General features: G+C 41.3%; 2 protein-coding genes across 4 annotated transcripts in view; one reads left to right on the top strand and one right to left on the bottom strand.

Annotated features, from left to right (window-relative positions):
• The window catches only part of MTREX (Mtr4 exosome RNA helicase), a 47,594-nt gene extending 41,343 nt beyond the window's left edge, over window positions 1-6,251 (bottom strand). Inside the window, exons 1-5 of the mRNA XM_080972397.1 lie at window positions 6,081-6,251; window positions 4,827-4,964; window positions 3,441-3,507; window positions 2,159-2,221; window positions 906-1,018 (exon numbers count right to left, since the gene is read on the bottom strand). Coding sequence (XP_080828523.1) covers window positions 906-1,018; window positions 2,159-2,221; window positions 3,441-3,507; window positions 4,827-4,964; window positions 6,081-6,208 — 509 coding nt within the window. The 5' untranslated portion in view covers window positions 6,209-6,251. The remainder of the gene's footprint in view (window positions 1-905; window positions 1,019-2,158; window positions 2,222-3,440; window positions 3,508-4,826; window positions 4,965-6,080) is intronic.
• Window positions 6,252-7,409: 1,158 nt separating this feature from the next.
• The window catches only part of DHX29 (DExH-box helicase 29), a 28,199-nt gene continuing 10,159 nt past the window's right edge, over window positions 7,410-25,449 (top strand). The window contains exons 1-18 of one of the 3 annotated variants that reach the window (XR_013977142.1): window positions 7,410-7,744; window positions 8,983-9,056; window positions 9,359-9,472; window positions 11,001-11,130; window positions 11,821-11,960; window positions 12,582-12,704; window positions 13,397-13,523; window positions 14,004-14,162; window positions 15,736-15,901; window positions 17,008-17,131; window positions 17,442-18,044; window positions 18,553-18,696; window positions 18,817-18,993; window positions 19,466-19,606; window positions 20,891-21,035; window positions 22,471-22,591; window positions 23,773-23,857; window positions 24,568-24,656. Coding sequence is in view for 2 of the 3 variants with exons in the window: in XM_080972297.1 (XP_080828423.1) it covers window positions 7,543-7,744; window positions 8,983-9,056; window positions 9,359-9,472; window positions 11,001-11,130; window positions 11,821-11,960; window positions 12,582-12,704; window positions 13,397-13,523; window positions 14,004-14,162; window positions 15,736-15,901; window positions 17,008-17,131; window positions 17,442-18,044; window positions 18,553-18,696; window positions 18,817-18,993; window positions 19,466-19,606; window positions 20,891-21,035; window positions 22,471-22,591; window positions 23,773-23,857; window positions 24,568-24,656 (2,864 nt within the window). In the remaining variant the exon portion in view is untranslated. Of the gene's footprint in view, window positions 7,745-8,982; window positions 9,057-9,358; window positions 9,473-11,000; window positions 11,131-11,820; window positions 11,961-12,581; window positions 12,705-13,396; window positions 13,524-14,003; window positions 14,163-15,735; window positions 15,902-17,007; window positions 17,132-17,441; window positions 18,045-18,552; window positions 18,697-18,816; window positions 18,994-19,465; window positions 19,607-20,890; window positions 21,036-22,470; window positions 22,592-23,772; window positions 23,858-24,567; window positions 24,657-25,449 lie in introns of those variants that run through there. The other 2 variants (XM_080972297.1, XM_080972298.1) reach the window with 2 other exon arrangements.

Raw genomic sequence — 25,449 nt, 5'->3', positions numbered from 1 at the left:
AGATTTGTAAAGGGGACACATTTAGAAACAAGCTACAGGCTGAAATCCAATAAATGCAAATAGTAGTCCAGTCAATGTAAAACAGGAGAATGGATGAGAAAACCTCAAGCAGTCCAATTCCACACTCTTTGGTGTTTCTACAACCTGCTAGCAATCTGCCCCAAACACTTAACAGCCTAAGAACTGCAGATCTATAAAAATAAACAAGAGACCAAAGGATCAGATCCAGACTTTACCATCCATGAACAGAAAGTCGTCTTCTGTCCACAGAAAGCTTTTGACCCAGTAGAGGGATCCTGCTGGGGAATTCTGTGATTCCCCCTCCCTCTACAACCTCCAATGCCACCCCCCAGCCCTCCAAAACAGTGTGGGAGGTGATACTAGGGACTGGCAAAAATCACTTTCCCTTCCCTTCTACTGGCAGCCGTCCAAGAAAAAAACTTTTGGAAAAAACGAATTATGCTTTTCCAAGTGGTACAGCAAAACTATCAATGCAAATAAAGAGTCAAGACACTGCCAACACCCAACCTCTCTAGACTCTCTCCTACATCCCAATTCTCCCGCACCTATTCATGCAGAGCAACCTTTCTCAACCTGTGGGTCCCCAAATGTTGTTGGATTACAACTCCCATCACCCCTAGCTAGCAAGGCCAGAGCTCAGGGATGATGGGAGTTGTAGTCCAACAACATCTGGGGACCCACAGGTTGAGAACCGCTGAAATGCAACTGCCAACACCGTGAGCAACAAAACTGGAGAGGTGATATACACATTTAAAAAGCAGCCCAAGATCACCCGGTTATCTGCAAGTGATTTTTTACTTTCCACCACTGAGTATTTTGGGGAAACTTACAATAAGCCCCCCCCCCCCGGCATTTATTTTTAAATTCATCTCAGAATTACTTACTCTGCACACACAGTTTTCCCTGCTGATGTATGAGCAGACACCAGCACCGACTGATTGTTATCCACACACAGAATAGCTTCTCTTTGAAAAGCATCGAGAATGAATGGATATTCCTGGGGGGATAAAATCAACACATATACCTTCATTTTTGTCAAGTATTTTTGTAGAATGTAACTTTGTATTAAAATTTTAGAACAATTGATCATAAATCACTCCAATGTTTCTCCTGAATTCATTATAGAGTGGAGCCATTATTATTATTATTATTATTATTATTATTATTGTTGTTATTATTATTATTATTACTAAAGGCTTTTCACGTATGTACTTCAAACTCCAAAACATAGGAAACTACACTCCTGATACTAATCCCCACAAGCTGGCACATTTGTGCAGGCTGTTTTGACATTATAAACATTGTACATCTCTTGGGATACTGAAATGAATGCAACTGCTAAACTATGAAACTGATATCCCCGTGTATGATGGAAATTACACTTAAAAAATCATTCTGAAGAGAGCTTTGCCATCTTGCTTGTCTACATGGAATTTATGACTAGTTCAAATTGAAAAATAGAGCACTTTTGATAAATACATTATCGCTGCCTAAAAACCTCCATCCTAAGACTTCTGTTATCTGCTAACCTTCTTCTAAGAAGCTGCATTAATAGATTTTGCTATACTTCATGTTAATGAAGAAACACACAACAAGAATGTGAATAAAAACCTTCATCCAACCCATAAGCAAAGGAAATATCCCAATGCTAGAATGAGATCAAGAGTCCCAGCTAATAATATTATTGCTATTCTCATTCCAGTGTTAAACTGAGCTTTCCAACCAATTTTAACAAAAAGGCTGGTCAAATGAAAAGTCTTAGGAAGCAGCCTTATACAGAGTAAGACCACTGGTCCATCTAGCTCCATACTGTCTATTCTGACTGGCAGCAGCTCTCTAGGGTTTCTTAGCCCTATTTGCAGATGCCAGAAATTGAAACAAGGACCTTCACAAAGAACTCTGGATAATGCTTTTGTCCAAAGTGCCTTGAGCAAACAGAGTGATTCATTGCATCATCTTTCTGCAACGCTCAAAGAGTATCAAACCAAATATATGTTTAAGGCCATACAAGTAATCCCCACAGGAAATCTGGGATGCAGTCATGTTATTAAATGTTAACCTGCTTGAACTACTTATATACCCAGCAGTTCCAGCCAGATATCCCTACTGCATGTGCTATAACATTCAAAACACAAACCTTTGCAGCTTTTCCAGTTCTTGGCTTTAGAGCTATAAAATCTTCATCTGCAGGAAGAGCAACCTAAGGAAAAAATGTTTTAAATATTTACACTAGTAGATGAAATTTATTAACTTCCTGCACATTTGCAGCTACCTTTCAAACCTATACTCCTCTCCCACCACCGATATTCTAAGACATTTTACAATTAGCAGAAAAAGCAAAGAACTGAATGAAGACACTGCTAAAACATTGCTCAGAAAGTATGTTAGATTCTCCCTCAGTAACAAAGCTCCCAATGCCTTTGGGTTGTATCCAACAAAGTTGTTTAGTCAATGAGAACTCCTCTCCAACTTCTCTCCCCACACCCCTCCCAAACAGAATAGAGAAGCACAGGAAGAGAAGATGAAGTCCCAGTGTGCAGGTGTAAGTCCTTGTGCTAATGGGACAACTTTGTTGCATACAACCCTTTGTTTCAGAAACAAACCTGTCTCAAACAACTTATTCATCAATAAATGCTACCACTAGCAATTGGCTCTATCCAATGCCAGTGCAATACCTCTTTTAAAAAATAATAATTAACTTGTTATTTAACATCCTAGCTACTCCAGGTATATTTCAAATAAAATGGTAACAATTATGATATTGTTTGAAGCTAAAATGTGACAATTGACTCTAATGGAGAGGCAGAGGAAAAACATTGAAATGTTGCATTTTTAGCCCTATGAAAATTGTCCCGTCAGTTGGGGTTTGACAGATTTGCTGCAGCAAATTAGAACGGTGAGATTTATGAGTGCATTTTTTAAAAAAGCAAGTGATATAAAGCTTAAAAACTTTGCCCATTTTTTCCCTGTTTAACCATTAATATCTAAAACAGCCCCCAACATCAATTATATGTATATCAACTATTTACCTATATAAGTCACTTTCTGTTCTCCAGCATATTCTAGTTTAGCCAATAAATGAAACGAGGACACAAATATATAGATGAAGGCTGGGGGCTATGAAGACAAAGGGCAGCTCAATTGTTTTCATTTTCAGACACTTAACATCAAGGAGCACACATCACTAAGACAAAGATAGCCCTCATTGCAAAGGCGTCCAACTATATCCTCCTTTAATTTTTCCCAATGTACATGAATGATTTGCTCCTATAGAGAAAAGTGCAGTACTTCATTTTAAAATGTAACATCAAAACATTACTAAAAGCAGAGTTTTTAAAGTATCTACTATAAGAGTCAGGAAATTCATACAAGTAGTAGCACACGCAACAAAATATGACAACCACTGACATTAAACTCACCTCATGTGTACAACCTTCAACAGTTTCAACTGCTTGTACCTTTATTTTTGGCATCAGGTCTGCCAAACTGAAAGGAAAAGTGCAAATCAATACTAGCAATCATTAACGAAATACCCCATAAATTTATGAAGGTTGTTGGTTTAAGTAATTATCATGATATCCTGACTAAGCACTATGAAAAAACAATGCTTGTCAATCCTTTAGCTAGTACAATCATTATTACACATTTCCCACAATATGCCAATTCCAGAACCAGCTTAAAAAACTGCAAGACAATTTGCTACTCATCTTGTCACCTGGGGCAAGTAATGAATGCCCCAGGCTCAAAGCACCATAAAAAACTGTGCTACACACCTGCATGTTCTCTGCTCTTCCCACCCCCACTATCATCATAGTAGTATCTCAGTTATCTGTCCTAGCCTTTTAAAGATGGGTAAACATTTGTTAATTATTCCAATGTACACCCTGTCCCTCAAACATTTTATCAGAAAGGCTAATCACATAATGTTAAGAACATTTAAACTTAAACAGTAAATCTTTAAAAGCAGCAAGAAGATCAAAATGTTCAGAATAAAGCAAACTAATCATCCTGGTCTTCAAGGAAACAACAGTACAGAGTCATACTCACTTTCCCCTCATCTTTAAAGGCCTGGGGTAACAGTCTATGATATTTCGGGGAAGAGGAAAGCCAAGAAGAGAAGTGGGCAGATGCCCATGCAATAATTATTCATAGGGCTAACATTAGGAGACTGGAAATTTAGTTGTGGTAAAGACTGCACTATAAGTAGCTTGTCTGCTTTAGATCAGCCAGGACAGGAGAACTCCCTTCAAACATTTATTAACGCAATTGATTCATAATTAGGAGGCTACATCATATATTCATTTACTTAGTTCAAATTTATCAGAAAACAATTATACTTATTTGGCATTTAAGGGAAAAAAATGATATGTTTGAGTATCAGCAACAAATACTAATTCATGAGTACCTAGCCAAAATATTAAACAAAGACAAAAGAAGCCTCAACCAGAGAACTTATGCCTTCACAAGTTTGCAAGAAAGGTGATTATATAAATGCAAGAGATAAAAACTCAATTTGTTAGTCAACAAAACACAACAGAAAAAGTATATCACAGCACTCAACAGAAGCAGTTTCAACTCCAAAGTCCTAAAATTCCAAGCTGTGTCTTTCCTTTAGGTTAAGCAAGAGGACAAGTATTCACGGCACAAAGTTTTCAAACATGCTTTCCTTCATATGATTATTTATGGCAGAATAATGTTATATAAGCAAATGCTTACAAAACACTTATTAAAGCTCAATTATGGTGCTTGTTGTAATCTTTTCTGGCCAGTTATCATGCAACCATTCAAGCCTCTAACATGCTTACCTGAGATCTTCTGTGGTGGTATCTTCCAACTTTGGCTTCTTTTCAAAAACTGGAATGTCTGTGCTATCGACCTCTGCATCTCGTTTAGTTTTTGTTGGAAATTTAGCGGATGCTGCAGATTTGCCATCTGATTGTTTCCTGAAATACAAATCAACAAAAAGGGTCATTGTTAGTAAACTCTCAAAATCTAAACAAAGCTCAACAGATTTCCAACAGGATATGAAATGTTACATTCCCATTTCTTTAAATGATGCTTCATGCTGAGATTCAGATATGAAGTTCTCTCTGTAATAACCACTGACTTTCGCAAATGGTAAAATTCATGTGGAAGGAGGGAAGCTGCCAGATGAGGCCATGACCTGGTGGAGTTTACATGCACTACTCCCAGAACAAGCAGCAAAAACCCAGCATCTCCAAAGTTGGTTGGCTGTGGGCCCATCACTTATCTGACACTACTAGAGGCAACAGTGCCAGTTGTTGGTTTTTTTTAAAAAAAATATTTTTATTGGTTTTTCTATGTATACATCCCCTAACAATATTTCTCAATATTGTTGAGAGATTATTATTAACAATTTTTCATATTTCCCCCCTCCTCCCCGGACTTGGCCAGCTGTTATAACCTCTATCATCTCTACCAGAAGGAAATGTCTCATCTGTTATCCCATACCGAGCGGATTGCATAAACCTTTCAAATATGCGCAGAATTCATTCCAAATTTGTGGTTATTTGCTTCAGGCAACACAGTCTGAAATAGGACAGGGAAGCTAACCCTTCGGTGTCAAGCTTCAAGTGAGGCTTCAGAAAAGTTTATTGTGAGGGGGAAAGGGAAAGGCTTCCACATGTGGGAAGCTCCTCCGGTGCAATCATATAGGCGCCAGGCAAAAGCTTCCCTCTATAACCAGGCCTGTGGCCTTTTAGAAATTTGTGGGATATTTTTAATGTATTTCTTTCCCCCGCCCCCCCCCCCGGCTGTAATGTATCGATGTGGGGTTTGTTTGTAAGTAGCTTTGGGGTGATGTGCGGTGCTCCCAAAACTTTATTCAGTTTGCAAAGAAAGTTAGCGATCCCCTATCGCGGAGAAACGTTTAACAGGAACAGGGAACTACAGCCTCCTCCTCTAGTTGTCCCTCGGGGCACTTCGAGGGCGACCCTTTGCCTGCGTCCAACAACCCGCGAAACGGCAGCCATCTCCATAGGGACGGTCGAACTTTGCCCTTCCGCCTCTCCCTCTCAAGCTCTCCCCTGGATCCTCACCCGGCCTTGCCTACAGCAGCGGCAGCGGCAGTCGCCTCAGCTGCCCCCTTCGCCTTTTTCGAGCCGGAAGCGGCGGCAGGGTCTTCTTCGAACACGCTGAACAGCTCATCCCCAAAGGCGTCCGCCATCTTTCCCACTCCCCGGCAAACACACGCGAGAGGCACTCCCGCCACGCACCGCGCGCAGGACGATAGCGTCGCGCGCCCTAGAGCGGCCTTTTAGGCTGAACTTCCGGCGGACGTTGAAAGGGCCCCCCTGATCCTCAGAGATAAAAAAATTTAGACGCGCAGGGCCACTTGAAGGGAGCTGCGTTATTCTGTTACACCAAAAGTAATAGAAAGGTCTTTTTTACGCCTTTTTTATTTATACCTAAAGGGTATAAATAATAAAAGTAGTATTATTTTATTTGGCTACATTTGTATACATTCTTATCTTTAACTGAACTGTCACCGTCTGCCCCTCTTGCCTGGGGTTGCCTAAAGTATGCATTTAAAGCACATTTCAAACACAACCCATGAAAGAATTATGGGCACTGCAGCTTAGAGGCTGGGAACTATATTAAATGAAAGGTTGCTGGAATTATAGCTCTATGAGGAGCAAACAACAGTAGGCAGATACTTTTGAGCGAAAGAATGGGCTTCGAATATATGGTGTTGTTGCTCAGCCTTATTCATTTCCCTTGCACGCCTCTGCTAACACCACAACCACCATTAAATCCAGTGGGGATAGGATCACAACTACTTTAGAATGTCTCCGTTTATTTCTTCGAGCAGCTCTCCCATTCCGCCTCGCGGGACATTTAAAAATATTACAGTATTTGCATAGCTGTCAACCTTCCCTTTTTTTGCGGTAAATCCCCTTATTCCAGCGCCGTTTCCCACTGCTTCCCGCTGCTATCCCGGATTGTTAGATATGCCGTAGACCGTCCCCGGGACAGGTGAGGCTGCTGGTCCCTTATTTTCAAATCTGGAAGTTGACAGCTATGAATATTTCGTCTTTTTATGTCAAAGTTAACATCCACCTTTCTTCCCCAAAGGGATCCTAGTGCGGCTCCCAATAGGAACCACGTTACAAGAACTGCGACACGTTGCACAAAACAGTTAAAAACCAGCTGAGAACCAGAGAACCACTTTACAACGACTCTTTACTTTTTTATGTCTCTGTGTGCGTAGAGACAGAAAAGCGTTGTTGGTGTTTTGTTTTTTAAGCGGAAGAGGAGCTGGGAGGTGGGGGAAGAGAGCAACCGGAAGTTCTCTTAGAAAACGGCAGGAAGTGGCGTGCGCCTTAGGGCGGAAGTGCCCGTAAACACGAGTCAAAAGCTTAGGACGTGCCCGTAGCTGCCTGCGGCCCAATCAGAGCGGCTGTCCCTGCGGGAGGCTTGCCGAGCCCGGATGCCAGCGGAGCCGGCGCGAGGTCTTTGTGCGGGTTCCGCGGCGGAGAGGGGCGCGCGCGGGCGTCAGGCATGGGCGGCAAGAACAAAAAGCACAAGGGCGGCAGCGGCGCCGCGGGGGCTGGGGCGGTCCATCCCGCCGCGGTAGCCGCAGCCCGGGCCAAAGCGGTGGGCGCCGGCGCGACCGAGTCCGGAGCCGCCGGCGAAGCTGCCGGCAAGAGAACCTCGGCGCCCCGCCCGAGCCCCGCCGGCAAGGACCCGCGCCTGAAGCAAGGTACCGCCGGGGGAACCGCCGGGTGCAGGGATCTCCGCACGCCTACTCGGAAGCCAGCCCCATCGGCTTCGATAGGACTTACTCCCGCGTTGCGTGTCGTGTAGGATTTCAGTGGGCATCCATTTAGCTTCCCCTCTGCTCGTTTAAGGCAGAAATCCGACAGGTGAAGCGCTTTCCGTTGCTGCCTCCCCAGGCTGCAAGGAAGGTTGGGACGAGCCGCGATGGCTACTTTTCTCCCTCCACCGCCTCTGAAGGCTGGTTGCTGGGAATCACAAATGGGGAGAGCGCTGTGGGGCTTGGGTCCCGCCTGAGGGCTTCCCCAAGGAGCTTGTTTGGCCGCTGTGAGGATGAAATGCTGGACCAGATCGGTCTTAAGCCTGATCATCTTACCGTATTGCTTCTTGTAACCTGATTTATGCTAAGGAGGCAGGCCATGTTTGAAAGCCCATATGTTTGGATTGCTGTCACGAGCTGTGGGTGGAGCTGCCACTGAAAAGTGTTCAGAAACTTCAACGGGGCTCAAAGAACAGCAGTTGGGTGGTTAACAATAGCTCCACTAGCTACTGGTCTGACTCCAGGCGCAGTTCAAAGTGCCTGTATAGCACCAAGGTCTGGGCTATCAGAAACACCACATTCCTACATACAAACCTTCCCATGTTTTGAGATCTTTAGGGAAAGTCCTTCTCTCTGTCCCACCACCCACACAGGCACGCTTGGTAGGGTAATGGAAGAGGGCATTCTTGGTAGATGCTCCCAGATTCTGGTTCCCTCTCTGTTATCCTTCCACCAGCAGGTGAAGACCTTTGTATTTCAACAGGCTTTGGGGAACTGACTGCTTTTAATAAAAGGGTTGATGATTTGCTGTTTTTATTATAATTATCTATCTATTTAATCATATATATTAGTTTAACTTAATGTTTTCTAATGATTCATGGGAAAGGTGTATAAAGAAATTTGTAATAATGAATTACCCATGTAAGCTTTCCATATGTGATTCTAGCCATGTTTAAGCTTCATGTCTGCTAGACTATTCATGTGTTTTTGGCATGATGTCAGTGATATATCTGCCCATTCCATTGCTTGCTTGTGCTCTAAATTCAGCATGGTCTAGTATATGTAAAAGGAGTACACTGATAACAAACAAGTATTCCAGTTATTTATATCAGGAAAGCAGTGTTTTGACTGTCAGTTTTGCCTCTGTATGATATTACTCAAATAATTTTTGTTTGGCTACACAGGTCCAAAAACCTACAGCTTTGGTTCATCATCTGACTCTGGTGCTTCCGCAAATGCAGATAAATCTATTCTTAAGGTAAGGGCATCTGTTAGGGAAAGACGCATGTTTTATTATGTTAGACTAATCTGAAGTGAAAGTATTGTACATAAGTAATATTGAGCATTCCTTCACCTTTAAAACATCACACGCTATTAAGTAATTTCTTTACATAGATGCATATTTAGTACATCAATCTTTTCATGTAGTAATCTGAACAATTCATGCCTCAGTGTATATTCTGTTTCAATGGGCTTGCATTTGTGCTCGGCTATTAATGCACTTGCAGCTAACAGTTTGCAAGAACTTGTTCTGGTTGTAACTATTTTTTGCCTTCACAGGTAGTGATTAACAGTAACTTGGAAAAAAGAATTATTGGTGTAATCAATGAGCATAAGAAACAAAGTGGTGAACAGGGAATGATTTCTAGAAGACTTACAGCAAAGAAATTACAGGTGAAATATGAGAAACAAATGTAGTAACAAATGTTTGGGAATGGGGGAGTCACTGAAAAGGTTTAATCATAATTCAGTTTAGTTTGATTTTTATAATTTCATGTGTCTTTTTTAAAAAAATATTCATTGAAATTGATAGTGAAGACTTATTTGTTGTATTCCGCTTTGTTGACTATCCTACTGTTCATCAGCAAACAAGGAAGAAAGGAAACCAGCCTTAGCCATTGGCCTATCTAGTTCAGTATTCTGTACATTAACTGGCAGCAGTTCTCCAGGTTTTAGGTAGACATTCCCCCCCCCCCCCCAGCCCTACCTGGAGATGCTGAGCATTGAACCTGGCATTTCCTACATGCACTGAGCTATGGCTTTATTTTGAAAGATATATACAAGAATGTATTTGTGGTTGAACTCAGTTTCCTTCTGAAGCATACATTTCCAAACCATTTCCTTACTGTACCAACCTTAATCATGGACAATGCAAACTAAGATTCTAAATCAGTTTTTGAAATCAGAATTTGAAGCTGGCTAGCAGGCCTTGCTTGAGAAGGGAACACAGTTAATGTTAACCATAGTTTCTCAGTGTTGGCATTGCCCCTTAAGTCTGGTATGGGTAATTTGTGGTTGAGGGTAGACGGGTGGGGGAAGGAGTACATGATCTCACAGTTCACTCCAATCGCTATACCATAATTAAAATGTTGGGTAGCATTGCCATAAATCTGGAATTTCCCAGACATAGCTGGAATACGGCAGTTGGAAACAGTGTCTGGGTGGAAATAGCTGAAACGTCCAGAAAAATCATGACACATGGCAACAGAAGTCTTGATTTTGGAGAACTTCCTTAAAAATAGACCCAGAACTTCAAAGATCAACAACTTTGGGCAAAACTAAAAAAAAAAAAAAAAAAAAGCTCACCAACCACCACCACCACACCACCCAAAAAAATTTTGTGTTCAGATTTTCACTTTCTGAAATATGGTAACCCTGGATGTGAGGGCGATCTGGCTGCGACATCTGTCACCCCATTGATCGCCAGGGTTGATTCGGCTGATCTGGCTGGCTAGGCGGGTGTCCCCTTCCTCCCTCACCGCTCCATGTGCGTCCCTCCCGAAGCTGCGCGCTCGGTGGAAGAGGACGACCATCCCAGATAGAAGGAGTGTACCGTTCTTCGGTCAAGGGTATACGATAGCTGCGCTCCCCTGCTAGAACCTCCAAACAAGCTGAAATATGGTAACCCTAACTTTGGGTTACTCTGTAACATCTCAATACTAGCTGACTACCTCTTTGAACTGTTAACTTTGCATATTATACAAAACTTTTGGGACTGATCCCAAGGAACTCTGATTGACACATGTAGCTTCCAGTGAGTATGGATTTCCTTATGCCCTACGCATTGGGAACAGTACTACACTTCCAGTGGTATAAAACTACTATGTAATAACAGTAAATGGAGATTGCTTTTTCAAGTGTTTCCAAGATAAAAAGTCTGGGGCAAGTAACCTCTGATTCCTTAACATACTGTTCTTTGTAGGATGTGTACATGGCTTTGCAAGGATTTTCTTTTAAGACTGAAGATATTGAAGAAGCTATGAAAAATACTATTTTGTATGGTGGTGATCTGCATTCTGCATTAGACTGGCTGTGCTTAAACCTTTCTGATGGTAAATATAAAGGAAAAATCTGGCTTTGAAGTTTAAGAGTGCTGCTTGAAACTGAAATTGACCTTTTCCTGTCTTTATGTATTACTCCTTTTACAATTTGTTAAGAAAGTTATAGAAGCTTGCATTCATGCTAGTAATTTACCACTTGCTTACTACTTGGAACTACCATGGGGAATTACTTTACTGCAGGCTTCCTCAACCTCGGCCCTCCAGATGTTTTGAGACTACAATTCCCATCATCTCTGACCACTGGTCCTGCTAGCTAGGGTTCATGGGAGTTGTAGGCCTTAAAACATCTGGAGGGCCGATGTTGAGGAAGCCTGCTTTACTGTGTTGCCCAGAGTTTAACTGCTAAATAAAAAATCAAGTAGATGTTACACATATTAAAACAGGCAGTTTCAAGCTTCAGACAACATATATTTGCCCTCATTTAGTTGAAATAGTTAATATAGGGCATAGGTACAAAGGTTTTCATGAGATGAGCAGGAGGAGAATAGTGAATATATATTTGAACTAAGTGCACTTACTTTGGGACCAAACAATTAGTGTTGAAATTATTATTGGAGTAAAACTCAATGAAAATAATGGGAGGGTTTAAATTCCTTTTTCTGTACTGGAACATAGCAGTAGTATGCACATGTAAAGAACATGTGCATAAGCATTATTTAAATTTCAACTTTTCTTTTAAAGATGCATTGCCTGAAGGTTTCAGTCAGCAGTTTGGGGAAGAGCAACAGAAAACTAGAGCAAAATTCCATTCTCCTTTGCCTCGAAGTGAAACTCCCCAGGCACCAAACAATAAAAAGAAGGAAGACGACAATGAAAAAAAGGTACTTTATTGGATAGGGAGAAACCATGTGAAGGGTTTTTTGAAGCCTTAAAAAATACAGAATTAATGAGTAAGGAAGCTACTTGTCAATTTTCATTTTTTATTGTATGATTGATTTTTTTGCTCTAAATAGTAGTGTGAGAATATTTTAAAATAATATATGGGAAAAATTATCTTGCAGGAATTAAATCAAGAGGTTCCCTTACAACTAATAAAATATTTTAGGTTTTATTACTACTTTTTGATATCTCATATTTTCCTAGGCCATGTTCCTGTTTACAGTTTAATTTAATAAACCCTTAGGCTAGCAATCCTAAACTCACTAATAAATAATCCCTGTTTGACACTGTGGAACTTCATTCTAATTAAATATGCAAAGGATTGCACCGCTTCACTCTAATCTGTGGTCTGTTTTCGCTGACTGAAGTGGTAGAAACAGGTGTATCAGTATCAGCTGATATTTAAAGAAAACCTCTCTCCATTCATAAATAGATTGAGAATAAAAAAAAGTAGGACTATCTCTTTATAGAGAGCACCTGTCTCATATCAAGAATGGCTAATTATAGAGAGTGAATAATTCATGTATATCCTCCTTATCAAATTATTTTTACACTATCCAAAGGTAAACACAGGAAAACACAAGGATATCAGCATGAAGGAATGGATCTTGCAGTATGCAGACCAACAGAGTGACGAGGAGAACAGCGAATCTGTGAAAAATTCAGAGGAAGAAAAATTTGATCCGGTAAGTTTATAAGCCATTTTATATAGATCTTTGTTTGCTGAAAAGCATGGGCAGTTTCAAGTTTAACAGGCACCATGTTAGGTGAAATACTTCTTGATTTCAACGCAACCTCATTATGTTTACATCTACTCAAGTATCCATTAAAGTATGAGTCCTTTGTCATTTATATCAAGCAGCTCGTTACATAATTCCAGGCCTAAGAAAACTGAAAATGCTTTTCATAGTTCTAGAACTCTACTGTGAGTGCTTAAGAGCAACTTTCTTGAGTTGATGCAATACAATATGCTTACCATCATCTTTCACTCTTTGTAAGTTAAAAGAGCTCTAAAAGGAAAGTCGCTTCTCAGCTGATGTTGTGGAGATGAGCAGAGATTAAAGATCAGAGTGAGATTGTCACGAAGAGACTCTGATCTTAGTGTGTTGTGGAGGGGGGTGGAGATTGTAAATGCTTTTGTAAGTCTTCTCCCTCTTCCCATTTGAGATTGGAGGGGAAGTCATTTTGACAGGTGAGCATCCCCACCCAGCTGTCAATCATGTCTTGTTATAATGACACCATGGGTAGACCACCTGTTAGATTTGGCCCTATGAGGCCAGTCTGGCTCATGGAGCCAAAACTGTCCCCCACTCCTGTTGTAGACTGTGTGCCATTTAATCTGCACTTGCATAATAACTAAGTAGCTCATCTGGAACAGAATGAAAGATATTTACACTTGGCTGGGAAACTTGTGGAAGCAAAAGAACAAGCAAGTTCTTCCAAGCAAGACAAAAACAAGCAAGGACAGAAGGTGGCGCAAGAGAAAATAAGGCGCATTCAACAAGGTAGGAGCACTCAAAATTCATTTATCTGTAGTACTTTGGGGAAAAAACACTATTGGTATTGAATGTGAAGAAGCATGTTTATTGTTGGTGCTATACAAACATGATTGACTTTTTTATTTCCATTATGAGATTGATCAAGTTGTGTGTGCAAAAGCGCAATTGCTCCCATTCCACTTGGTACAAAGGAAAGCTAAATAAGTTCCATCATACTTTCAGATTCAGAATCCAGAGCCTGGCCTTTCTGTGTTACACAAATGCACATAGGGAAGTTTTCAGAATGTGACTGGCAAGACCCGTGTCTCATGCCCACTTGGCACTTCTCAAACATTACTAACATACATAGGAATGCGAATTTTCTGATCTTCAACCCAAAAAGATATTCCCCCAAGCCATTTAAAGATAGGCAATCCACTCCCTTCTCTTTATCCTTCCCACTATGGTAGCCAAGGCCTTACTTAACTTATGTTTCCTTCTTGGCAGAAATGGCAGGACTGGAAGAACACCCCGTGTTTAATCCTGCAATAAAAGTTACAAACCAACCAAGTGACAAGAAAAAGGTTCCTGTGCCTCTTGAAGTGGGTGGTGCATTGAATTTGCGCATGCTTGAAAAACCTCAAGCTCCTCCTGAGGAACCAAAAGGTATGGAGCAGTTTGTTTAAAACAACATAAAACCTTTATCAAGAATTATCTAGAATAAATTACCATCCTTGTGTAGAAATGCAAGGAAGAGAATGCCTAAAATGGCATGATGTGATTTTCTTAGGTAACAGGTTTTCTGGCATGAGTCTGCAACATCTGCAAGACCTGTCATTTAGCCTGATGTAGGTTTACTACCTTGAGCAGATCTGGGAAACTTTTAGGCCTCCAGATTTTGCTGAACTGCAACTCCTTTCAAACCTATGGCCAGGGTTGATAGAACTTGTAGTTCAGCGGCATGTGGAGTGCTCAGAGGATTACCAGATCTGATCTTGAGTGTGTAGTAAGATTCTGAAGCACTTTCTCTAGTGGCTTAGTCTCAAAACACATCACTGCTTTGCCTTTTTATATGCTCCTGAAAGACAAACAACATGGGACTCAAACAACTGCACCTTTCTTGGGAAGGCATGTTGCATATGGTTTCACATTATAATCATGTGAATTCGCACATTCAAGTAAAGCAAAAGCCAATATGGTTAGGTAATAGCTCCACATGGTTAGACAAGTCCTGACCTCTTTGGGAAGGGAAGAACTAGAAGAAGAACTAGAGTTTGGATTTTATATCCTGCTTTATCACTACCCTAAGGAGTCTCAAAGTGGCTAACAATCTCCTTTCCCTTCCTCCCCCACACCAAACACTTTGTGAGGTGAGTGAGGCTGAGAGACGTGTGACTAGCCCAAGGTCACCCAGCAGCTGCATGTGGAGGAGTGGAGACGCGAACCCGGTTCACCAGATTACGAGTCTACCGCTGTTAACCACTACACCACACTGGCTTTCCCACACAAGACCCTAAATACACGCTAGTCACTAGCTTTAATTTAACTGAATGCCCTGGTTTTTCATAAATGTGATATAGGACAGGATTCTACAATTTATATTCATCTGGATTCTTGCACAGTGTGGCATCCTAGTGTTAATAGGATTATTAAGAAGTGGTGCTGGAGGTAATCACTGTGTTTTGTCTTCAGAATTAACTGTGCAAGTACAGTGGTACCTCAGGTTAAGTGCTCAATTTGTTCCGGAGGTCCGTACTTAACCTGAAACTGTTCTTAACCTGAAGCACCACTTTAGCTAATGGGGCCTCCTGCTGCCGCTGCACCGCCGGAGCACAATTTCTGTTCTCATCCTGAAGCAAAGTTCTTAACCTGAAGCACTATTTCTGGGTTAGCGGAGTCTGTAACCTGAAGCGTATGTAACCTGAAGCGTATGTAACCCGAGGCACCACTGTACAAGCTTTCTCCACACCCTTTCCTTTGAACTAAGGGAGATCCTTCTATATGCATGTGTTTAGAGGCTTAGCAGGGGGCTGTATATAAATCGTACCACAGTAAGAGCTGTGTGGAGTCTGAATTAGTGGTTGGGATTGAACAGGTAACACAAGAATCAATCAGTGCTGTGCAGTATAAATCAATGCTGACTCACATAGTTATGTGTTTAAATCATTCATCCTTTAATTCTGGTAATGACTTCTGTGTTGTCATGCAAAATAATGAATGGTTTATTGATTGATGTTAGTGAAAAAGAAGGAACCTCAGGACGTGAGGAATTTTGATTATACTGCTCGAAGCTGGACTGGGAAATCTCCCAAACAGTTTTTGATTGACTGGTGCAGAAAACATTATCCCAAGTGCCCAAACCCATCTTTTGAAAAAGTTCCAGCAGGAAGATATTGGAAATGTAGGTATGTACTGATGTTAACTTTCTTTTTGACTTTGCTTGATAATTTTTAATTCCTTTCCCATTAATTTTAGTATGGTTATGAATGGATACTTAATGATTTGCTATATGTCTACTGAATGCACATAAAATGCCCATCTTTAAAACAGAGGGACTTAACGCTGGTCTCGTTCATACAATAGGTATTTGAAAAAGGCTTATTTTTTTTCCAGTTGGAAAAACTGAGGCAGAGACAAAACTGTTTGCCTGAGGCTATAGTGAATTCATAGTGTGGAACAAAGTCTTTGCTTATGCCTTTTTTTGATAAAGGTGATCCTGAGCAGCATCTCACAGTCCCTAGTAAATAGCCCAGAATGCTTCTGTTAGTGTTCAAAGTACTATGTTCATTCCACCCTCCCTTCAGTTTCAATTTTAATTCCTATCCATCCTCAGCCAGTCAGCATTTGGTACAGATTAAGTAGTTTGATGGAGGTGTTTTCTCTCTCTTAAGTATGGGCTGGATTAACACATATATGCCCTATCACAGTTGTATGAAATTCTGCTGATGGAGGCAGGTGAAGAGGCAAACAGTGTACCATTCTAAACATCACCACCTTCAGCCATCAGCATAGGATTTTATTAGGAGGGAGTTGCTAAGTGGGACCCGTCGTCCCCCCCATTATTATTATTTAAATGAGGATGTTTGTTGAAACACAGTAGAACAAACACATGACTATACGGAGTATAAAGTGTGGTAAATCGGTTTTTGAACGTAATCCATTCCGGAAGTCTGTTCGAGTTCCGAAACGTTTGAAAACTGAAGGCGGAAGCTTCAAAACGGAAGCCTCAATACAGAAAACTCAAAACGGAAGCCACGTTTCCTGTTTGACTTCCGAGGCACGTTCGAAAACCGAGGCATTTACTTCGGGTTTTCAGTGTTTGAGTTCCAAAACGTTTGACTATGGAGGCGTTTGAAAACCGAGGTACCACTGTACCTCTGTGGTATCACTTACAATCCCAAATGTGTAGAAGGGTTAACTTTTTGAATCTTGCAGTTGAAAGCCATCCAAAGTAGATATGATTGCGGTGTGACTTAAAATGAATTTATACACTTTGATTTAACTTCTTAAGGGTGAGAGTTACCAAGTCGGCTGATGAAACAATGACAGCAATTCCAACAATCCTTACAGAGGACAGCATGCAGGCTCAACACCTGGCTGCTACATTAGCACTTTATCAATTAACCAAAGGACAGGTGAGGTTTTGTATATGATTGAACTCTGAAAACTGTTCCTAGTGCGGACAACATTTAAAATCGTTCAGTTGTATTTATTATTATTTACTAGATTTATATCCTTCCCTTCCTCCCAAAGGAACCCAGGGAAGCACACCTAACAGGAGTTGGTTCATACTTGCTGATTCACCATTTGGTAGCTCGTGTATGTGAACACGTAACCTTTGGAGGCTGGTGGATCAGTAAACATGCACACTGTATACGTCCTGTTACCAGGTCCAGAGCATATTTTCCCTAGTTAAAGTTGTTGGTTTTTTTGTCTCTTCCACAGTCAGTCCATCAGTTACTTCCTCCCACATACAGGGAGGTTTGGCTAGAATGGAGTGACACTGAAAAGAAAAAGGAAGAAGAAAACAAGATGGAAACCAACAAACCCCGTGACCAGTTCATTGCTAAACTGCTAAACAAGCTGAAACAGCAACAGCCCCAGCAGCCCCTGGAAAGCAAGCCCCAAATATTGGAAGATGCAGAAGACTCTTGGGAGAACTTGGTTTCTGAAGAGGACTTTGGTGGTCTCTCTCTCGACAGCCCAGTTACAGATGACCTGGAACCTGCTAGGACCCTCTTTAAGAAACTGCAGAATACGCCTAGATACCAGAGGCTTTTAAAGGAGAGGGAGCAGTTACCTGTGTTCAGGTACCGACATGCCCTCATAGAGACTCTTAAAAAGCACCGAGTTGTGGTTGTGGCTGGCGAAACAGGCAGTGGCAAAAGTACCCAAGTTCCACATTTTTTGTTGGAGGACTTGTTGCATAACGAACGAAATCTGAGTAAGTGCAATATTGTTTGCACCCAGCCCCGAAGGATCTCAGCAGTGAGTTTGGCAACCAGAGTATGTGAAGAGTTGGGCTGCGAAAGTGGACCTGGAGGAAGAGTAAGTTGCCGTGTGCCTTTTCAAATTATCAGTTTATAATGGGACCTCTTATCATAGGGATTTCAAGTAGAGCCCCTCCTTGCTGTGGATTTCACTTGAAGCATCTCTCCTAATGACTGGCCTACTGCTATACTGTTCATATTCTGGTATTCTTTTGCAAAAATGATTAGTACTGCAGAGAGAAACTATTGCATATCCTTTAAGAAAGCATCACCAGGATAGACTAGCTCGGAGTCTGTATTTAGCACAGTAAACCAAAAACCAAACCCTACTGAAAAACCATCTTGCATTGGCTATTTAGTGTTTAAGGCGACTTAAGTCCAAGAGTGCTGTGTTTTTGTCAAATAGGTAGACTCTATAAAGCAATCACTTTAAAACTAGATCCATACAATTTTTTCCAGGAGTAAGACTTTTGATTCAAAATACAGCACAAAATCCAGCCAGTAATCAGTTTACTACAGGCTCACCCTTTGTATACTAATCTGTTTTTCTTTCTTTTTAAATTAAGAATTCCATGTGTGGGTATCAAATCCGTATGGAATCCCGAACAGGCGAGGCCACTAGATTGCTTTACTGTACAACTGGAGTTCTTCTTCGAAAGCTGCAAGAAGATGTTCTTCTTTCTAACGTGTCTCATGTTATAGTAGATGAGGTTAGCAACACTTTCACAGTTACCTGCAGAAGACTGGAACAGTGCAAAGCAACATGTTTTATAGAAAGCCCTTGTTTCTGTCTCATTCATTAACTCGCTTTCCATTCTGGTTTTTCCAAGGTCCATGAAAGAAGTGTTCAATCAGATTTCTTGCTAATTATCCTAAGAGAGATCTTGCACAAGCGTTCAGACCTGCATCTAATTTTGATGAGTGCCACGGTAGACAGTGAGAAATTCTCCAGCTATTTCACTCACTGTCCCATACTAAGAATTTCAGGAAGAAGTTATCCTGTAGAGGTAAATATACAATTGCACTCATATCTTGGGTGTGCTATTAAAATCTAATTTTGCTATTCTTGCAACAAGAGGCTATAATTCTGAGTCCTTATTTGAAAAGACTCTTTGTTTAAGAAATCTTCATAGGAAACCATGTGTCCATATTTCTTTTATTCTTTCAAAGAAGTGCCACATAACGTTTTCAACTTATACCTGAACCAAGTAATGTATTTTTGATTTATTTTTGCTTGAACCCATGTTTTGAGGGGAGAAAATGTTTAACATGAGCTGCTCTTGTATAGTTTCACAGCACAACAAGGCAGAGGAGGCTTGTGCCAAAGTTTAAATTATCCATTTTTCAGATCAGCCTTTATAGGTACCTATTTGAACAAAACAAAAAAAAGCTGGTCCCTTCCTTTCATAATACTCAAAACCCTGCTCAGGTTTGTTTAAAATAACGTTCAAAGCATAATTCGTTTTTTCACAACTCTAGGTTTTCCATGTTGAAGATGTGATAGAGGAAACTGGTTTTATCCTTGAGAAGGATTCTGAATACTGTCAGAAATTTTTGGAAGAAGAGGAGGAAATAACAATAAATGTTACTAGCAAAGGAGGAGGAGTTACAAAATACCAGGTGAGACGCTTTCTTCACAGGTGATTAAGTTTCCTTTCATGAACAGTATTTCAACATCGTACTGAAAACCCAGTGCAGAACAGTTAGAAAGTGGATTCTGAACATGCAGTTTAAGAACCCCAAAATGGGCTTCTCTGAACTTGTTACGTAGAGGATGAGTGTGTACGATAACCATGCTACTGATACACTTGCATCCCATATTCTTTTCAAAGGGAAACATACATGAGGTTGCCCCCTATTTATCTTCATGAGGATCCTGTGTGGCAGGCTGTTTGAGGGATAGTAATTGGCCCAAGGTCACCCAGTGAGATTCACGACTCATCAGGGAGCTGAATCCAGGTTTCAGCAGTTCAAGTCCAAAATTATATCTGCTGTTCAGCACTGGCTCACTGGCTCTCTTACTAAACCCTTACAATAAAGGGTCTTTTGGGACCGCTAATGGTTTCAGTCACATTGTATCTGTGGAATGACATGTTGGTCCTTCACCCACTGTGTAAGCCAAGGCAGATCAGAAGAGTTAAACCATGGGTAGGCAAACTAAGGCCCGGGGGCCGGATCCAGCCCAATCGCCTTCTAAATCCGGCCCACAGACAGTCTGGGGATCAGCGTGTTCCTACATGAGTAGAATGTGTCCTTTAATTTAAAAAGCATCTCTGGGTTATTTGTGGGGCATAGGAATTCATTCATATTTTTTTTTCCAAAACATAGTTCGCCCTCCCCCACAAGGTCTGAGGGACAGTGGACCGGCCCCCTGCTGAAAAAGTCTGCTGACCCCTGAATATCAAAGTAATTTGGAGGTTATGCATTTTGACTTACCACAAATGTTTTTAACCAGAAGTATCATACCTGGTATTGCTTGGGAATTCTAAGAAACCAAAAAAATTAGTGCAGTTTTGAAAGATTCAGTCTGCCATTGTGATTCAAAATGGCATCCAACTGTATCCAAACATAGACCAAAACCTTGATCTCAGGAATCATTGTGCAAAATTTGGTTGCATTATCCTAAATGTCCAATTGCTTACGGAACAAACAAGCGCTTTCCAAAATATAGCATAGCATGTCTTTGATCAGTGTCATTTGACCTCAGTTTCTAGGTAAAGTATTTGTTTTATGTAGTAATCATAGTTAATACAGCATTAATTATACTGTTTTTTGCATTTCTATGTTTATGATTTTGTCATCCATGTTGCAGTATTATAAAACAAGCTATAAACAAATACCCATTTTGTTAACCCATTTCAGAACTTATATTTCCAGTGTTCTTTCTCACCCCCCCTTTCTTAGGAACATGTTCCAGTTCAGTCTTCACCAGGTATTGATTTAGGACCTTACTACCAAAAATTTAGCAGTCGAACCCGTCAAGCCATTTTTTATATGAATCCCTACAAGATAAACTTTGACCTCATCTTGGAGTTGCTTGCATTCCTAGGTATGTCTTTTTAGAATTCTTTTTAAAGCTGTTAGAAAGTTACAGACCAAAATGTTTTGTTTAATGCCATATATTAAGGTTGCTATCCTTTATACATGTCCTTGTGGGACATATTCAGGGCAGGTGGAGACTAAGGAGTAAACCTTACACAAATCTGGAGGTCTTGTTCTCTGGGCATCCCAGGACCTCCATACTACCGTACTTAAGAAGGGTCACTTAGGTGCTGCTAATGCAGCAAAAATGGCAGTTACGAGTTACTGATCTCTGCAGCCACAGCAGGCGCTGCGATTCTCAGCTTTGACTTCACTCCCTGAGGCGCATACCATTCTCTCTTGAGACAGACTGATGCCAACAAGAATCCTATGTATCAGGATTGGTGAACCTCACACCCATTGGTCAAATGCAGTGCTCTAGATGTCTCTTTCGGGACCTTGGTCACACTTCCTCACTGGCCCTGCAGCAAGCTCTTCTTGAAGACGCTTGCCTGTCATAATGCCTTTTCTTGCCTGGATGGAAGGAGTGTGTGTGTGTGTGTGTGTGTGGAGCTTAGAAACCTTGGCTTTGCAATGCAGGAACACAGCTTGCTGTGCAAAAGGAACAGCCACATCCATCCCTCCACTAACTTAGAGATAAAACTGCTTAGAGCTTCTTGTAAATTGTCCTGACAATTTAGCAGTATGCAAATGCTCTTAAATAAAAAGGAATGTTTGCCTCTGACCACGCTCACCGTTGCCACGTGGCCCCCAGGATAAAAATAAGGACCTTCTATCCCTGCCATACCCTCATCTGGACATAAAAAGGTAAAGGTACCCCTGACCATTAGGTCCAGTCGTGACCGACTCTGGGGTTGCGGCGCTCATCTCACTCTGTGGGCCGAGGGAGCCAGCGTTTGTCCACAGACAGCTTCCGGGTCATGTGGCCAGCATGACTAAGCCGCTTCTGGTGAACCAGAGCAGCGCACGGAAACGCCGTTTACCTTCCCGCCGGAGCGGTTCCTATTTATCTACTTGCACTTTGACGTGCTTTCGAACTGCTAGGTTGGCAGGAGCTGGGACCGAGCAACGGGAGCTCACCCTGTCTCGGGGATTTGAACCGCCGACCTTCTGATCGGCAAGTCCTAGGCTCTGTGGTTTAACCCACAGCGCCACCCGCGTCCCTTATACAAAAGATGGCAACATCTGGACATAAGTCTCATTAAACTCCATGTGACTTCTGAGTTAACATACAGAAGATTGTTCTGTGTATGAATGGCCACCCTGGGCTCCTTTGGTGGGGAAGGGTGGGGTATAAATTTAATAAATAAAATAAATATGATGTTGAATTGTTTGCTTTCCTTAATGGTAGAACAGTGTGTGTCTAACCATGGAGTATTGGCTATTTTTTAAAAAAACCACAAATCTGAATGTGAATTGTTTCCTTATTGTTTCCTCTATAGACAGAACTCCCCAGTTCAAAAATGTAGAAGGAGCTGTCTTGATTTTTCTGCCAGGCCTTGCTCATATCCAACAGTTGCATGACCTCATTTCAACTGACAGAAGGTTTAATCTAAGGGAGAGGTAAACTAATTATTCTTGGAAAAACACTGATTAGTTCACATGGGAAATAGGTGCTGTGTGTATGTTTGTAATTTTAAATAGATTATGGAAAGGCTAAACAAATTTGCTAGCTGCAAATATGAGCCTCACTTGTTTAATGGATAAATTTTTAAGTGCTGCACAAGTCAGGACCCAGAATTCCCCTCTCCAGAGAAGCCCCCTTTGCTATCATTTATTCAATGGACAAAAATATTCATGTTTCTGCAACACTTTTAAGGAACTGCTAATGTAACCATTGTTCACTTCAGGTGTGGGGAACCCTTGGCCATCCAGATTGAGCTGCCACTGTTGAACTACAACTCCCATCATCCCTGGCCATTGCCCTTGCTTGCTAGGGCTTACAGGAGCTGTGGTTCAGCGATATCTGGAGGGCCAAAAGTTCCCACCACCTGCTGCAGACCATGCTGGATGAGTCGGGGCAATGGCTTTGTGTGTTGGAAGAAGGTTGAAGGTGCTGAAAGAAATATAAGCCTGAAAATACGGTAAGCTGTATGTGCATGGGATTTTGCCTTCCCAAACTTTAAGAAGTCATCAGTTGGAGCAGCATTCAAGCCGTATTTTCTAAAATGCAGCCATGTGAGCCTTTCTTGGGTTAATGCTAAAATGGGTCCACATATGAATTTGTGAGGAGAACCTGAGCTTACAGGGTTAAACAGCTCAGAGTGTACGCCCTGCCTACTGTTGGGAGGGGGGAACTTCTGCGTCATTTCCGAGAGCCTCAAGCCTTTGTTCTCTCTACTTTCGCTTTCGAGGAGAGAGGACGTGTTTTCACGATGCTGTTCGCTGTGATAGATAATGGATAGTCTGCTGTAAATAAAACTGCTTTTAGCTGCTAAGATCCTGAGTGGACTTTATTTAAGCACACTGAAGAATGCACTGGAGTTTTTGCAGCTTTCTCTTGCCGCTGTTGATCTCTGCTTTGCTCAGAGCATCGGAATGTGGACTTTGGAATGCAGAGGCCTGGCCAGCAGAGCTGCACAGTGGGAAGCGTGCTGGACGTCAGGCTTATCTGAGCAATAAATCAATCTGCTCAACAGAATTAGCATAATGACCATTGTTTACTTGTTATATGCATGCATGCAGTCTTGGAAATAAACACAATGCCTCATTCAGTGTTGTTGTTTTTTACACAATCCTTTCAGGCACCAGTTAATAGCACTGCATTCTGTTCTGTCCACCCAAGACCAAGCAGCTGCCTTTACGTTGCCCCCGTTTGGTGTTAGAAAGGTATGGTTTATACAAGTCTCTACACTCTAAGGATGTCTGCCTCATATTGTGTTCCAGTTTGATGTTTCCTCCTGCCTTTATTGGCGTAACAGACTGCCTTCACATCTTTCGAAACATGATTGATGCTGCCAAATTGTACATATGCTGCCCGCATCCCTTTTATGCTATAGAATCGTGTCTGCCTGTGCACAAGGTGTGGGTAATAAGCAAGATCACTTCCTCAAAGGTGGCAATCTTTTGCACCTTTATTTGGAACCAAGTCCCTCTTAGCAAAATGGAGCTTGGTTCTGAATAAATATGCATACAATTTGATGGCAATTGGCATGCATAATTTTTCAGAAGTAAGGGATGGTAGTTACTGGGCAAAGTAATGTTTCTCCATGAGATGGAAAGTAGGTGTTCACAGTGCTTTTAGTAAAGTCTTCAGAAATGAATAAATTGCAATGCTGAGAATGTAGAAGATCATCTGTATTGATTCATGATGAAATACAGAGTGGCTTTACCTAGATTCTAGAGCATGATGATTTGCTGGTCCCTAGACCCTAGTTTGAAAGCATCATAATAAATCCATCAGCTGTTGTGCTGACAAAACAGTCATGTGAAATATTAACATTCCATCCAACGTATAAAAAGCAGGACACATAACAATGGAAAACTTTGGCAGCACACTAACAATGAAACACTTAACAATTCTTTTGTTTCTTTTACAGATTGTTTTGGCCACGAATATTGCTGAAACAGGTATTACTATACCTGATGTTGTTTTTGTAATTGACGCTGGAAGGACAAAGGAAAATAGGTAACACTCAGTGTTGACCATTGGTATTGAAGTGCTTTTGTAATGTGAGTGCAGTGCTCAAAACTCCCATTGTTCCAGGCACATTTTGCGACAGGGAATTTCATTAGCGTGAGCAGTTTCTGAGCTCTGGGTGCAGTACTGCGTCTAAGATTTCAGATTAAAACTACAGAGTTGAAGGAAAGGAGGACCTTTTTCTGCCTACCCACTTCCAGCTACTCTTTGAAGACTAGAGAAGAGACCCTCTTAAGAATATTAGGGGGGTGGGCAAGGGAACGACTAGAGGATTTGAAAAATGAACATAATATTTTGGCTGCAGTTCATTCATTTTCAGCTTTGTATTCTTGTTATAAAAAAGTGTGCCTAGCCATTCCATTGTTGCACCCATAACCTAGGTTAAAGGTGCCATTTAGCTCCTAGCTTTCATATCTCAGTTTCTAATACTATGTGAGCATGTAGTATAAAGTGCCAGTAAGTAACCCAAGAAACTTTTAATTCCTCAAGAGGCAACATGAGAATGGGCCTTTTCTGCGGTGGCTCTCCATTTGTGGAATACTCTCCCCAGTAAGACTCACTTGGTGCCTTTCTTGCATATCTTTAGGCACCAAGCAAAAGCATTCCTCTTCTCCCAGGCCTTTGGCTAATTAAATAATGTATGGCCTTTTAAATTTGTGGATGGTATTGTTTTTATTGCTGTTATGTTATATATTTCTGCCTTCTTGTATTCTAAAATGTCCTGTGATCCTTAGACGAAGGGCAGCCTAGAAATTTAGTAAATAAATAAATCTGATTAAAA

Source organism: Podarcis pityusensis (assembly GCF_964106645.2).
Source record: "Podarcis pityusensis genome assembly, chromosome: 11".
Lineage (NCBI taxonomy): Eukaryota > Metazoa > Chordata > Lepidosauria > Squamata > Lacertidae > Podarcis > Podarcis pityusensis.
The sequence above is the reverse complement of the archived record's forward strand: the minus strand, read 5'-3'. Positions and strand labels throughout refer to the sequence as shown.